We start from the raw sequence: 10,485 nt of genomic DNA, 5'->3' as shown, positions 1-10,485 counted from the left end.
CTCACTTTGTAGACCAGGCTGGCCTTGAACTCAGAAATCCGCCTGCCTCTGCCTCCCAAGTGCTGGGATTAAAGGCGTGTGCCACCACGCCCGGCTCACATTCCAGCGTTTTAATAGATTGTATTTTTAAAAATGTGCACTGAAGTGTTTTGTCTGAGTGTATGTATGTGTATCACATGCATGCAATACCTTCAGAGGCCCGAAGAGGGTGGTTTATCTCCTGGAACTGGAGTTGTGAGCCACTGTATGGGTGCTGAGAATTGTACCTGGGTCCTCTGAAAGAACAACCAGTGCTCTTACCCAGCTATTTTTCTAGGCCTGGGTGTTTTTTTTAAAAAGCCCTCTCAAGGCAGCAACTCCCCTGAAATACTCTGTTCTATTCTAATGACTTCCCACCCCACCCACGTCCATCATTTTTTAAAACATACTTTTATTTTCGGCCCTGCCTTCTGTTCCTCTCATTTCCTTCTTGTGTTTTAATGTTAGGGCCTTTTCTATATGGAAAGGTGCATTATCTGTTAAAATTGACTTTTTCAAAGCTAACTAGAAAGTAGCTTCTCTGGGAACAGACCTTGAGTCCTCTGGAAGGGCAGTGAGTGCTCTTAATCACTGCACCATCTCTCAGAATTCCCTGTAACTCCAGTTCCTGGAGATACAGTGCCCTCCTTTAGCTTCTTCAGATATCTCTCCCCCTCCCCCTTCCCCCTCCCTCTCCCTCCCCCCCTCCCCTGCCCCACACACACATTAAAAAGAGAAAAAGGAGGTAGCTTTGTAACCCTGGGCAGGGTGGCTTACTGGTGGGCAGCATCTTTGGAATGGATGTGTGAATGAGGACAAGGGTTACCGAGCTGTCTTAGCTCCTGTAGCTCTGTTCTCTCGGGCATATCAGTCTGTAGAGACTGCCAGGCCTAGCACCCAGGGTCCAGTGTCAGGCAGAAGGGGGCAGGAAGGCTCTTAGGCAGGAGCTGTAACCTAAGCCCTCTTTTCCACGGTGTGTTTTCTATGTGTTTTCACTTATGCCTGGTAGCCTTGAGTGGCAGGTGGTTTGGGCAGTTATCTAGTGGCACAGGATGTGGCAGGGCCTGGAATTCCCTTGCCCATTTAGACGGGTTTCTGTTATTTTAAGAACCATTTGCATACTTTCTGCTGTAGCCATGTTTTGTCCTCATCTTGGGCCCTTCTGGGGCTCTCTCTGTGTAAGGTCCGACTGGCCTCAACTCTGCCATCCTCCTTCAGCCTCCTGAATGCTGGCATTCCAGGGCTGTACCACCATATGTATTTTTAAATAATGCTAGGTGGATGTTTTGGCTTTGTGTGTTTATTCTATAAATAAATGTAGGACAGTCTAATAAAAATTTAAATGACAGAACAAACACATTTTACTATTATGTTGAGGGCTCGTATTGCTGTTGTTTTGTTCTGCTTTTAAAATTGTTTCAGGGCTGGAGAGATGACTCAGTGGTTAAGAGCACTGACTGCTCTTCCAGAGGTCCCCAGTTCAATTCCCAGCACCCACATGATGGCTCACAACCATCTGCAATGGGGATCTGATGCCCTCTTCTGGTGTGTCTGAAGACAGCTACAGTGTACTCATATAAAATAAAAGAAATAAATCTTAGGAAAAAAAAAGAAGGAAGGTTTATTAAAAATAAATAAATAAATAAAATGAAATTGTTTGAGACATAAAAGGCTTTCAAGCATTCGATCAGGAGTCATCCTGTCCCCCTTTCCAGAACCATTGCTTCTCTGTTAGCTTTCCCTCCTGACCTTGGCAGTTGGAAGAGTGCTGTTCTTTGGCTCCCTCTCTAGCTCTGTGTGCAATTCTCTGTTTTCTTTGCAGCTCTTAGGAGAGTACGAATCCCTCGGCAAAGAACACGGGCGAGTAAAGGTAAGGGTCAGTCCGGGCTCTGCGTCGGGCTTTCCATAGGGAAATCTGGGCTCTGCGTTGGGCTTTCCATAGGGAAATCTGGGCTTTGCATCGGGCTTTCCATAGGTACTGGCTTGGGAAGCAAAAGGCCTGGCCCTTCTTCCCATTCTCCGTCGATAGCTGTTTGAAAGTCCATGTGTTTGCCCTTCCTCTGTGGATGTCTTTATGTTCAAATATCTGCCCTCCTTGGCTGACACGTTTGCTTGCGAGGTCTGTTAATGTACCAAGTACCATTGCGTGGCTGTTGCTTTTGATGTGGCTTGAGAAGAAACTGGGCAGAAGTTGATTGCATATACTCAGAAGCCTGTCTACTCTTTGTAAAGTTAGAATTCTCAAAGCAGTATTGTTTATGGAGTAGTACAAATCTATACATTCTCTCTGAATCCTTAACTGAGGCTCTGTTTGGAGTTACATATCTGGTCTCAGTGAGTCCCCACAGCAAAGCTGCACTCCGGCCAGTCAACTGAATGCAGTAGGGGACTGTGGATTTGTAAGGTTTGGGAACCCTCTGTAGCTACAGCTAAGACTGAGTTTGTCAGGCCTGCACATCACTGAAGGTTTTTGTCGTGCCGTTCTGCTAAGCTTTTCGTCACCTCTGGGCCTAACGCAGATCCCTCTTACTGTGAGCTTGCTTCTAATTAGGCAGGCAGTGCGCTGCATCTGTTAGTCCCTGGGAGAGGACAGTGTTATTGCTTCCCCCTGGAGTTGCCCAGATTGGTTCCCCAGCTTGGCTCGTGCCATCCTTGCTGAGTTCCATTGCAGTTAACAGCTGGCTGTTTAGCCTTACGTTTGCTTTATATTACACGTTTTGAAGTAAAAAGGTTCCATCTGTGAGCTTATCTCCAGTTATGTAAATTCTTTCTCCCCTTAGGATACATTAAACACAACTGAGAACAAATTGCTTGATGCACACACTCAGATTTCTGACTTGAAAAGGTAGGTGTCCTACAAATAAAAACTGCTAATTGTCCTTTGTGCTTGTATTGACAGTGAGGAAGAGAACTCTCTCAAGGACTTTCAAAGCCATTTGAGATCTAGTAGTATCGTAATCCTTGGGCATGTAAATGTGTTACATTTTAGCTTAGGACATTTTTAAATGATTAGAATATATTGGTGATTGAGTCTCAGGTACGTGCATTTCTCCAGACATTTTGCTTTGTTTTTTTTCAGCACAATGAAAAGTCTGATTGAAGTCTGATCATAAATGATCCATATTACAGATGATTAAAAACATCAAACTTAGGGCTAGAGAGGTGGCTTGGTGATTAAGAGCACACACCACTCTTCCAGAACCCCCAAGTTCAGTTCCCAGCACCATGGGAGGCGCACTGTAACCCCCTGAGTATGTACAAGTGCATACTCTTAAAACTAAATCCTTGGGCTGGAGAGATGGCTCAGTGGTTAAAAGCACCGACTGTTCTTCCAAAGGTCCTGAGTTCAAATCCCAGCAACCACATGGTGGCTCACAACCATCCGTAATGAGATCTGACATCCTCTTCTGGTGCATCTGAAGACAGCTACAGTGTACTTAGATATAATAATAATAAATAAACCTTAAAAAAACCAAAACTAAATCCTTTAATATTTATTTATTTATTTATATATATGAATACATCATAGCTGTCTTCTGGTAAGAAGAGGGCATCAGATCCCATTACAGATGGTTGTGAGCCACTGTGTGGTTGCTGGGATTTGAACTCAGGACCTCTGAAGAGCAGTCAGTGCTCTTAACCATTGAGCCATCTCTCCAGCCCAGGACGGGGGCTTTTTAACCATACTCTATGAAAATACAAAATTAAAAATGCACTTCACATGTTAGCATTCATTCAATGATTATGTCTGGAATACATATAGGTGCTAGACTACAGGATGATGTCAAATGTAAGATTAAGGCTGGATCCTTGCTTGGACCTTCTTGTTTAGCATCTTTGGGTCTGTGGGGTGTATCATGGGTATTGTATACTTTATGGTTAACATCCACTTGACAGTGAGTACATACCATGCATGCCATCTCTCCAGCCCCCAAAACTAAATTCTTTAAAAAAGGAAACTCTAAATTGGCCTCTGAGCATACCTTTTATAGTTGTGTTTGGGTCAAATCCAACCCCAGGGTTAGAGTCACTTTAATCTGAAGGATTTACACAGAAAAGAGCAGCAAGCAGTCTCGAGTTGCCACCTGCCTGATCCAGTTGCTCCTTACCACTGTTGGAGGGCATACCTGTCATGTTAGAGCTGTTCCTTCCCAGACCTGCCCGAATTCCTTCAGCTTTCCTGCTGTCCCCCATACAGTTTTAAAGAATGGAAAGAGGGACAGCGAGCCTTATGACTCCCCCAGATCCCACAAGGTGGCAGGAGAGAACCAACGCCGCAGAGTCAGTTAGCCTCTGACTTCCACATATCCACGCCTCAACACACACACATGCTGATTGAAATAAATAAATTAATAAATTTTACAAAAAGAAAAGGAAGGGTATTCTAACTAACTGGAAACACTTGAAGTTGGCTGGGGTAGTTATATTCTAGTGAGAAAACTGAAGGGAGCTTTTATTCTGAATGTAGTACAAATGAGATGGGTTGCTGCCTCATCTCTGAATTGAAAGTTGTTGAGAAGACTTTGTCTTTTTATAATAAAAGATATTTTAATTTATTTAATATTTAATAAATTATTTATGTCAATTAAAATATTAATGACTTATATATTTAATAAATTTTTTTATTTATTAAAAGAGCCTTTGCCTCTTCTAAAAATCAAGATGCTATTTTTTGAAATTTAATTTCTGACTTCATGCTTCACAGAATCCTGACTATCCTCTTTTTCTGTAGTTATAGTCTGTGAAACACTGCTCTGCAGAGCCCCGTGTATTTCCTGTCCTCATTATTTCTGTTTTTTTTTTGTTTGTTTGTTTCTTGCTTGTTTGTTTGTTTTCTTTGAACTTTTCCAAGTGTAATGGTGCCCTTTCACTGTGAAGAAGGTTTCTGAGCAGCAGGCTATCACAGCCTTCCAGGGACGATTAGGTAACATCTGGTAGTCGAGCTGTGTGTGCAGTCCGCTTTGCTGTGTTTAATACTCAAACTGCTTGTGACCTAGGACGATCTCAAAGCTTGAGGCTCAGGTGAAGCAGGTGGAACATGAGAGTATGCTGAGTCTTCGCAATGGCGCTAAAGTTCCCGAGAGGCCAGCCCGGTCCAAGTAAGTGACTCCACATAGTGTGGCCTTCTATTCCTCAGGGAAGCTGGAGATGAATTATTTATAGTCTTAGATGCATGTTAAAGTCACAGTCGTTGGATGTTGTCCCGCGCTGATTTTCCCGCCAGCAAGAAACAACGCGGCACACAAACAGGATCCTTCTGTAGCAAGCTTTAATGCGTCTTGAGAGGGAGAGCATCAGCTTCACAAGGCGGAGACCCCAAGCCCGAAAACCGCCTCCCTTATATAGGAGATTTCTCTCGCCTCGGACGTGGCGATTCTCTATAGGCCANCTGGCACCATGAACGGTTAATGCCAGCACATGCGCGGATCACTTGTTCATCTCCAGAGGCAGGCGATGTGGCGCCATCTTATAATGGCGACGATGTGGGGTGGCGCCCCACAGGATGTCAGCCACATCCCTCCGAAGTAGCATTTTTGAGGATAAGAAGAACAGAGTCAGGTGGCATGAGAGCCTCCAGCAAGCCTTGTGTTCCTGATGCTGGCCCTATCCCTCTCCACGTGACCATAAGCATAGCTCCTGCTTTTTCACTCCGTCTTTCTCATGTAAACAGTGTTCAAAAAGATTTCTTTCTTTTTGGGTAGGTATATAGACTTAAGTTCAGAAGCAGGTGTGGGACTCCTGGAGCTGGAGTTACTGGTGGCTTTGAGCCACCAGTCATGGGTGCTAGGAACTGGACTTGGGTCTATTGCAAAAACAGTGAGCTCTGAGCCATCTCTCCAGCCCTATGCAGTTTTTAATGAGAGTTATACATGGGATTATTCTTTTCAAGTGTTTATTCTCCATGTTCGTCATCAGTCTCCTGTTTGGCTTTCCATTCCAGAATCTTTTTGTTGGCTTTGTCCTTGTATTGAGGTCAATGTTCATGTGGACAGTTGTGCCAGTAGCTCCCCCTCCCCCAGATCCCCATTCAGTGTGGATGACAGCCAGGCATGGTGGCACACGCCTTTAATATCAGCATTTAGAGGCAGAAGCAGTTGGATCTCTATGAGTTTGAGGCTATCCTGGTCTACATAGTAAGTTTCAGCCCAGCCAGGGCTACAGAAAGATACCCTGTCTCTAAAACAAAACAGTAACAAACACCAAGGAAACACCAGTGTATTCCTTTCTATAAACTGGATTACTTTGCTGGTCTGCTGAGCTTTGTAATGTCCTCCCACAACCCGAACTCCATCATCTTTCTGATGGGTGTGGTTTGACATTGTCCTGTTCTGTGCATCTTTGAAAAGAAGGGAAACAGTCTCTTGAAGTGGCACACGCCTTTAATACCAGCACTGGGGAGGCAGAGGCAGGCGGATCTCAAGGCCAGCCTGGTCTACAGAGAGAGTTCTAGGACAGCCAGGGCTACATAGTGAGACCCTGCCTCAAAAGAAAAAAAGGAGGAGGAGGAAGAAAGAAGAGGAGGAGGAGGAAGAAGAGAAAGAGGAGAAGAAAGAAAAGGAAAACAAGAAGAAAGGAAGCAAAGCCTTGAGTGTGAGAAGCAGCCTTGAACTCTTTTTATGCTTCTTGCTTCAGTGAGAGTTGCAAAGGGATGGAACTTTGTTTTACCAGCTGCCTCTCCAGTGACAGTCTCAAAGGGGCACAAGTAATTACCTATAAGAACAAGATACTGGACTGGAGCACATTTTAAAGTTTTACCACTAAAAGTCAGTCATATATATACACACATATATACACATATGTATGTATGTATATATATATGTATATATATATTACACACACACACATATATATATATATAATATATATTCTCTATTTATTTATTTAGATCCCAAATACTGTCCTGCCTCCGGCCCCCTCATCACAGACACCTCCCCAACTCCCCTTCTCCTCTGAGAGGGTGGGACCTCCCCTGGGTATCCCTCCACCCTGGTGCATCAAGTCTCTGCCAGGATAGGTGTATTCTCCCTCTCACTGAGGCCAGACAAGGCAGCTGTTGGGGAATGGATACCATGGTCAGACTGCAGCTTTAGGGAGAGCCTCTGCTTCAGTTGTTGGGGAGCTGCTTGTCTGCTACATAGGAGTGGGGGGCCTCATTCCAGCCCTTGTGTGCTTTGGTTGGTGGCTCTGTCTCTGAGAGTTTCCATAGGCCCAGTTTATTTGACTCTGTTGGTCTTCCTGTAGGGGTTTCCATTCCCTTCAGGGTCTTCAGTCTTTCCTATAACTCTTCCGTAAGTGTCTCCAATCTCCATCCAATATTTGCGTGTGGGAAGCTGTATCTGTTTCAGTCAGCGGCTGGGTAGAGCCTCTTAGAGGACAGTTATGCTAGGCTCCTGTCTGCAAGTATTACAGAGCATCATTAATAGAGTCAGGGATCGGTGCTTGCCCATGGGATGGGTTTCAACAGGGCCAGTTACTGGTTAGCCATTCCTTCAGTCTCTGCTCCATCTTTGTCCTTGCATTTCTCTTAGACAGGACAGAGTTGGGGTCAAAAGGTTTGTGAGTGGGTTGGCAATCTTATCCCTCCAGTAGGGGTCCTACCTGGTTACAGGAGGTGGCCTCTTCAGGTTCCAGGTCCCCATTGTTAGGCTTCTTGGCTAAAGTCACCCATATTGTCTCCTGGGAGCCTCCCCTCCCCACCCCCACCATCCCAGGTCTCTGGGACTTCCTAAAGTTTCTTCCCATCCCCCAACTCCAGCAGCTGCAGATTTCCATTCATTCTCCTGGCCCCCTGGGTCTCTCTCCTGTCTCTCTACCTGATCACCCCCCCCATCCCTTTCTCTTCTCCTTCCCCTCTTCCTCCCCTCTTCCCACCACTTCCCTTCCTTCCTCCTCCTCCTCTGATTTGTTCCCCCTTCTAAGTATGATTAAAGCATCCTTGCTTGGACCTTCCTTCTTGTTTAGCATCTTCGGGTCTGTCGGGTGTATCATGGGTATTGTGTACTTTATGGCTAACATCCACTTGACAGTGAGTACATACCATGCATGCCCTTTTGGGTCTGGGTTACCTCACTCAGGATGATATTTTCTAGTTCCATCCATTTGCCTGCAAAATTCATGATGGTCATGTTTTTAATAGCTGACTAGTATTCCATTGTGTAAATGACCCACATTTTCTATATCCATTCTTTGGTTGAGTTGTTTCCAGTTTCTGGCTATTATGAATCAAGTTGCTATGAACACAATGGATCATATGTCCTTGTGGGATGGTGGAGCATCTTTTGGGTATATGCTCAGAAACAGTATAGCTGGGTCTTCAGGTAGAACTATTTCCAATTTTCTGAGGAACTGCCAGATTCATTTTCAGATTGGTTGTACAAGTTTGCAATCCCAGCACCATTTGTTGAAGATGCTTTCTTTTTCCATTGTATGGTTTTGGCTTCATTGTCAAAAAATTCTACCAGAGAACTCCTACAGCTGATAAACCAGCAATGGAGGAGTGTTCCTCTTTCTTCACATCTTCGCCAGGGTGTGCTGTTGCTTGAGTTTTTGATCTTAGCCATTCTGATTGGTGTAAGGTGGAATTGCAGGGTCGTTTTGATTTGTATTCCCTGATGAGTCAGGAAGTTGAGCGTTTCTTTAGGTGCTTCTCAGCCATTTGAGGTTCCTCTGTTGAAATTCTGTTTAGCTCTGTACCCCATTTTTTAAATTGTATTATTTGGTTTGTTGGAGTCTAACTTCATGAATCTTTATACATTTTGGATAATAGCCCTCTGTCAGGTATAGGGTTGGTAAAGATCTTTGCCTAATCTGTAGGTTGCCGTTTTGTTCTATTGACAGTGTCCTTTGCCTTAGAGAAGCTTTTCAGTTCCATGAGGTCCCATTTATCAATTTTTCATCTTAGAGCCTGAGCCATTGGTGTTCTGTTCAGGAAATTATCTCCTGTAGCATTGAAGGCTATTCCCACTTTCTCTTCTATGAGATTTCCTGTATCTATTTTTATGTTGAGGTTCTTGATCCACTTGGACTTGAGTTTTGTGCAGGGTGATAGATATGGATCTATTTGTATTCTTCTACATGCAGACATCCAGGTAGACCAGCACCATTTGTTGTTGAAAATGCTTTCTTTTTCCATTTTGGCTTCTTTGTCAAAAAATTTTACCAGAGAACTCCTATAGCTGATAAACAACTTCAGTAAAGTGCTGCATAGAAAATTCAGTAGCCTTCCTCTATACAAATGACAAACGGGCAGAAAAAGGAACTAAGAAAACAACAAGCTACAAGTAATATAAAATATCTTAGTGTGACTCTAACCAAGCAAGTGAGGGATCTCTATGATAAGAACTCCAAGTCCTTGAAGAAGATCTCAGAAGATGGAAAGATCTCCCATGCTCAGGAATAGGAAGGATTAACATAGTGAAAATGGCCATCTTACCAAAAGCAAACTACAGATTCAGTACAAGCCCCATCAAAATTCCAACACAATTTTTTACAGACCTTGAGAGAGCAATTCTCAACTTCCTATGGAAAAACAAAAAACCCCATGATAGCCAAAACAATCCAGAACCACAAAAGAACTGGAGAACTCAGCACCCTGACCTCAGGCTGTTCTTCAGAGCAACAGTGGTAAAAACTGCATGGCATGGTACAGACAGGTTGATCAGTGGAATTGAATCGAAGACTCAGAAATGAGCTGACAGTTTATCTTTTGTTAACGGAAAGACCTTTGGGGATGGATCTATATTAAGCTGTGGTTTTCTGCTTTAGTTCTCTAGAATTATCTTATTGTAATCTTTTGTTTTTGAGACAGTCTTTATTATGTAGCCCTGGTTGGCCCAGTACTCACTCTGTAGCTCAGGTTAGCCTCAGACTTGCAGTGATCCTCTCCCCTCTGCCCCCCAATACTAAGATTACAGGAACATACTGCCCTGGCACAGTGTTAGCTGGATGGTATGTTTACAGAAGAAGGCTCTATTAGAATTCAGTTTTTAGTTATGATTTCAGTATAAGGTATATTACTAAGTAGTTCATTATTTCACAGTGATGTCTGTCAGAAATGAAGTTGTGCTTTCTGACCTCCCTAAGCTGTAATTATCAAAACACTTTCCATGTCTCTGTTGAGTAATAGAATATAATGGATTCTTGTATTTAAAAGAAAAGTTAGGGACTGGAGAGATGGCGTGGTAATTAAGGACACTCCCTACTCCAGAGAACCAGTGCTCAACATTCGTGCTGGCAGCACAGCAAGCAATCGCTCATAACTCCAGCGTTGGGGGATATGACGCCCTCTTCTGAACGCTGGGAACTACACTCGTGTACACAGGCTCCCATTGACAGACACACACAGACCTATCATTGAAAAGAAGAATGATTTTTTTTTTTTAAAGATTTATTTATTTATTATATGTAAGTACACTGTAGCTGTCTTCAGACACTCCAGAAGAGGGCGCCAGATCTCGTTACGGATGG

General features: G+C 43.7%; 1 protein-coding gene across 2 annotated transcripts in view; it reads left to right on the top strand.

The window, feature by feature from the left end:
* Mphosph9 (M-phase phosphoprotein 9) overlaps positions 1-10,485 on the top strand; it is a 75,214-nt gene that overhangs the window by 39,362 nt on the left and 25,367 nt on the right. For both annotated transcript variants that reach the window (XM_021163264.1, XM_021163261.1), the window contains exons 13-15: positions 1,841-1,888; positions 2,799-2,863; positions 5,016-5,117. In XM_021163264.1, the coding sequence (XP_021018923.1) occupies positions 1,841-1,888; positions 2,799-2,863; positions 5,016-5,117 (215 nt within the window). The remainder of the gene's footprint in view (positions 1-1,840; positions 1,889-2,798; positions 2,864-5,015; positions 5,118-10,485) is intronic.

This window comes from Mus caroli, chromosome 5 (genome assembly GCF_900094665.2).
Source record: "Mus caroli chromosome 5, CAROLI_EIJ_v1.1, whole genome shotgun sequence".
Classification (NCBI taxonomy): Eukaryota; Metazoa; Chordata; class Mammalia; order Rodentia; family Muridae; genus Mus; species Mus caroli.
This window is presented reverse-complemented; position numbering and strand designations above follow the sequence as displayed.